This window comes from Stylophora pistillata, chromosome 11 (assembly GCF_964205215.1).
Source record: "Stylophora pistillata chromosome 11, jaStyPist1.2, whole genome shotgun sequence".
In the NCBI taxonomy this organism is placed as follows: domain Eukaryota; kingdom Metazoa; phylum Cnidaria; class Anthozoa; order Scleractinia; family Pocilloporidae; genus Stylophora; species Stylophora pistillata.
The window spans coordinates 11,297,117-11,302,894 of NC_142529.1; the positions used below are offsets into that span (position 1 = coordinate 11,297,117).

A 5,778-nucleotide genomic window follows, 5' to 3' on the forward strand; every position below is an offset into this window, starting at 1 on the left:
GCACGATCCTCGCAGTTGAGGATCCCGTACAGGCCTGATTTTTTTCAGGTCTGAATTTCGCTATTGCTTAAATAGCGCTATCAACTGCGAGGATCGTGCATCACACGTATCAAATACCGCAGTTCAATATATGATTTTCATATATTTATTCTATCTCATTTAAGGTAACTGTTTACAATTTACATAAGAATCAGTAAAATTTAAATAATCTTTGGATGATAAAAGGTATACCAACAGAATACTTACAGGGGCTATAATAGGAAATAGAAGCTCAGATAGTTCTTGAAATCTGTCAATAGAATACTCCTGGACGATTCCTCCAAAGCACTCTAATGCAGCTCTCTTGTATATTGGGTTTTCTTTTGTACATTCTTTGAATATCGAGTCGAGTACCTGAAGTAAAAGCACACTTTCAGCAAAAATTGGAAGGTACTCTACAAGTGAAACTTTGCTGAAAAAGGGTGAAAATGAACCACATACCCCACGTTCTGGACGGTGCAATCCATGGTAAATCTAAAATAACTTTCATTCCTGCATCATAGGCGAGAATGATAAATGTTCTTTAATTGAGATTAGTTTATTTCCATGATCAATCGTCAAACTTTTTTAAGTACCATATGTTAATTAGTATTGCTATTTTATTGGTGTCCCCAATTAGTCCATCTGGGCTAAAAATATTGACACTTGAATAAAGGTTTATCACTATCATTATCATTATTATTATTATTATTATTATTATTATATATACCAGAGCCTGTTACTCTATGAAAGGTGGTCAAACACTGTGAAAAAGACGAAATACGAGTGGAAATTGTTTGAAGAATTTTGCGAACAGCAAGCCAATGGAAATTTTATTGTAATGGACAGATAAATCGAGATGTCTACGAAATCACGAGTGAAACTTAAATGGACGGAACAAATGAACTGTGATTTACTCGAATGCAAGAAAAGAGCGAAGGACCTTGTGGGATCAGATACTCCACCATGTAATGAAAATGGCAGGAAAAAGGGTTATATCGAGGTTATGAAACAGTTGTGGGAGAATAAAAGGCTATGAGCATTTAGAAATTAGGAGCCAGAGGGGTCAGCGGTTCTGAAACAAGATGGACGTGTGCATTTCGCTCTCTTGCTAATCACTGTCTTTTTGGCGATTATGTAGAGGAAAGCGACTCATTCTACTTTTTTTTCTATCTCCTTCAACCATTACTAATTAACCTATTCAATTTACTATGGGAAAGACGAGAGGCGCCTCCCCCGACCGACAATCGACCCCTCAGGGTTTGATTTCCGAATCAGCGATGAACCAGCTTTGGTCTCATTTTGAGACAAAACTAAATGACTGGATTTCCAACACTCTTCCGCAACTCACAAAAGACCTCATCATGTCTTACGCTCGTACTGCTGTCGATGAATATGTGTCCTCCACTCAGTTCAAACAATCGCTACCTGACTCTCTGCAATTCGAAGTTGAGAATCTAAAGGATGCTGTCAAATCCTCTCGAGAATCCATCGCTGGTTTTGATGAAACAAATGTGCCGTTACGGGAACAACTGGATGACCTAGAACAGTATACCCGGCGCACTAATATTCGGATATTTGGAATCCCTGAGCCAACAGGTACTGACACTGAAGACACTGACACAAGGGCAATTAACTTCTTCACCAAGGAACTTGGTATCGCCGTGTCTTCAAACCATATCAGCCGTTCCCACCGTACAGGCAAGGCAGGCAGTACACCCAGACCTATCATTGTCCGAATTCTGCACCACAACATGAAAGCTCAAATTCTACGTAAGCGACGGGATCTAAAAGCCCGTGGAACCGCGTTTGATATTCGAGAGGATCTGACCCAATCCCGTCGTAACATTTTACGGTATCTACATCATGACATCCCAGAAGGTATAATTGATAAAGTTTGGACCATCGATGGAATTATATTTATGAGACCGACGTCTCGTATGTCAGTGATTGAGAAATGTACTACTCTCTCCAAGTGCCGCGAGATTGTTAACAAATACAGATAAGTCAGTTTTCCATTTTTGAACTGGTTGTTGGACATATACTGCTCTGCTCTCTGCTATCTACATGATCGCTTAATCTGCTGGTTGCCATTATTAGTCTAATTAGTTGCCAAATAATTTTTAACTTATAGTTGCTTCTGCTTTACTTATTTATTTGTTTTTTTGATTTGATTTGATTCTCTTTTTCTGTAACATTTGTAAGTTTATGCCTACTAAGTTCCTGTGTTCAGTATGCAAATTTAATGTTCATAATAATCACAAAGCTATCTCATGTGACATTTGCCTAAATTGGACTCACCTGAAGTGTACTCCATTCACTCATGATGAATACATTGCTTTGGGTAATCTAATGATACCTGGTTATGCTCGGCTTGTCTTGCAAGAATATTTCCATTCAATCATTTAGAAGACGATACTGATTTCTTTTTTGCTTTGTTTGACTTTGAATTTGAAGGAATTTTTGATACCGAATTGCTTAAGCAAAAAATTTTCAATCCCTTTCTCGACAATCCCGAGTCTTCTCATTTGCTAATGAACTCCAATCTGGATCCTGACCCCAATTTTTTCACTGCAAATTCACAACTGCTCTCCAACTGTACCTATCTAACCTCTACAGAATTTAACAAAATTACTTTTCCTCCTGATACATTTTCTGCTTTTCATGTCAATATTCGTAGCCTCCCGAAACACTTTGATGACTTGTCAGAATATCTTCCTTCATTAAAAATGCAGTTCTCTGTGGTAGCTGTTTCTGAAACCTGGTTAAATAGGTCAAATACTGATCTTTTCAACATTCCCGGCTACCTCTTTATTTCTCAGCTCAGAGAACATAAATCAGGTGGAGGAGTTGGTCTTTATATCCAGACTGGTTTGAAGTATAAACTTAAAACTGATCTTCAATCTTCTGATAATTCTTTGTATGAATCAATTTTTGTGGAAATTATACAAAGTAACGATAAAACTGTTACAATTGGTTGCCTTTATAGACCTCCTTATGCTTCTGTTGGTGACTTTAATAAGTCATTTGAAGCTGTATTATCAACCATTAGCTTTGAGAACAAATTATCATATCTTATCGGGTGATTTTAATATTAACCTCTTTAATTCTGATTCTCATCAGCCCACTAATGAGTTCATCAATCTTGTGACATCTAATTGCCTCTTTTCCTTCAGTAATCTCTAAACCTACCCGTATAACCTCCTCATCTGCAACCTTGATTGATAACATATATACAAACAATCTTGAACTTAGCACGCACAGTGGTATTTCTACACTGATTTAACCGATCATCTTCCAGTTTTTCAAATTACTAACTTGAAATTATCTATTGAGTCACCACGTCAGAAGAGATACATACGTCTTATTAACCCTACAACAATTTCATCATTTAGGTCTAAATTGGAAGATACTGACTGGTCGACAGTTTATACTGCTATTTCGGTCGATGAGTGCTATGACACATTCTCAAACCTTCTTACTTCTGCATATCGGAAGTTATTTCCTCTTAAGTCTGCAGGCCCTAAATCCCGACGCCCTACTAAACCTTAGTTTTCTCGAGGTCTTTTTGCTTCTTGTAAAAGGAAGAATGCACTTTACAAAGAATTTTGGTTAAATCCTACTACACTTAACAAGTTCAGATACAACAAATATCGTAACAAATACAATTTCCCATTAACCTTGCTAGGAAAAACTATTTTCATGACAAACTTCTCTCTGTTAGCTCAGACTTGAGAAAGACATGGACAGTTATTAAACAAGTAATCTCTAAAAAGAAGCCTGAGCTACATTTTAGTCATATGAAAGACAGCACTGGCACTTACTCAGATCCAACTTAAATAGCTACACAGTTTAATAATTTTTTTGCTAATATTGGGCCTTCTCTGGCGAAAAAGATACCATTCTCTCAGTCTTCCCACAGAGATTTAATGATTGGCCATTATATAAATTGTTTTTATATTACCCCAACTTCTCCGACAGAGGTTGCCAATATAGTTTATTCTTTGAAAAATAGTACATGTGAGGGCTCTGATGGTCTCTGTATCTTTTCTATAAAAGAGACCATTGATTTAATAGCTGTGCCTTTGTTTCAAATTTGTAATCTGTCATTTTCCCATGGTCTCTTCCCCACACCGCTCAAGACAGCAAAAATACTTCCTATCTTCAAATGCGATGACTCCTCTTTGCTTTCTAACTATAGGCCTATTTCCATTCTTCCCTGTCTCTCCAAGGTTTTTGAGAAACTCTTTTACATTAGACTGTTTGGTTTCCTTGACAAATTTAACATCCTTGACTGCTTTCAATATGGCTTCAGACCTCACCACTCTACTACAATGGCTTTTCATGAGTTTGTTAACAATGTTTATGAAGGCTTTGAAAACAATGAATGCACCGTTGGAATTTTCTTAGACCTTAAGAAGGCATTCGATACAGTCAACCATCAGATAGTTAACGACAAATTAAACTTTTATGGTATCCGTGGTACTCCTCTAGCCTGGCTCAATATCAATAGTTATTTGACTAATAGGCAGCAATATGTCATGGTCAAATGGCCATGTGTCTTCCAATAAAACGGTCAAGTGTGGGGTCCTTCAGGGTTCAGTTCTTGGCCCTCTCCTTTTCCTCTTATACATTAATGATATTTTCCACTCCTCTAGTTACCTCTCTTTCATTCTCTTTGCTGACGATACCAATATTTTTTTTCCTCATAAAGACTTGGCTACTCTAGAAAACATTGTTAATCAAGAGCTTTCTCATGTCTTCTCCTGCTTTGATGCAAACAAGCTTACTATCGGAGATCACTCCGACTTACACAATTATCGCCCAATTTCTATTGTCCCTATAGTAGCTAAGGTGTTTGAGCGTATCATTTACGACCAGGTTTACGGTTATCTCACTGAAAAAAATTTGATCTCCAGCCAGCAATCTGGTTTTCGTTCGCTCCATTCAACTGTTACTGCCTTGTTGGAGGCCACAAACAATTGGGCCTTCAACATTGATAAAGGCAGTATAAATGCAGTTGTTTTTCTCGACCTAAAAAAGGCTTTTGATACCGTTGACCATACAATTCTTATGTCTAAATTATTCGAATATGGTATCCGCGGTATCGCTTATGAATGGTTTAGGTCATACCTAGATAATCGCAATAAACAATGTTTCGTAAATGGTTCGCTCTCAATTAGTCAAGTTCTCACTTGTGGAATTCCGCAAGGAACAATTCTAGGACCTTTGCTTTTTGTTCTATACATAAATGATCTTCCTAATTGCCTGTCTAATTCAGTTGCATGTATGTATACCAACGATGCTCACCTGACCTTTGCCAGTGAAATGATCAATGATGTTATGAATCACGACCTATCCAATGTTCATACATGGCTCACTGCAAACAAATTGACTCTAAATTCATCTTAAACTGAATTCATGTTAATTGGATTGCGGCAAAGGATAGGTACCTACGATACTTCCCCTAAACTAATCATAGGTGGTGACATAATTAAACAAGTTAGCTCAGTTAAATCTCTGGGTGTGCATATAGACGAAAACCTTTCATGGAATATGCACATTGAAAAAATAGCCAAGAAAATCGCATCGGGCATTGGAGCAATTAAACGTTGTAGGCCTTTTGTTAATCGAACCACGCTTGAGTCCGTTTTCAATGTCTTAGTTCAACCGTACTTTAATTACTGCAGCGAGGTCTGGGGGCATTGTAACAAGGGTCTTTCGAATAAGCTCCAAAAGTTGCAAAAACCGGGCTGCCTG

At 37.5% G+C, this 5,778-nt stretch overlaps 1 protein-coding gene and 1 pseudogene across 1 annotated transcript in view; one reads left to right on the forward strand and one right to left on the reverse strand.

Annotated features, from left to right (window-relative positions):
• The window catches only part of LOC148720030 (proteasome adapter and scaffold protein ECM29-like), a 6,132-nt gene extending 4,748 nt beyond the window's left edge, over positions 1–1,384 (reverse strand). The window contains exons 1-2 of the mRNA XM_088737556.1: positions 1,370–1,384; positions 247–393 (exon numbers count right to left, since the gene is read on the reverse strand). Of these exons, the coding sequence (XP_088593682.1) occupies positions 247–393; positions 1,370–1,384 (162 nt within the window). The remainder of the gene's footprint in view (positions 1–246; positions 394–1,369) is intronic.
• Positions 1,385–2,458: 1,074 nt separating this feature from the next.
• Positions 2,459–3,857, forward strand: LOC148720031 (uncharacterized; annotated as a pseudogene).
• Positions 3,858–5,778: the final 1,921 nt, after the last annotated feature.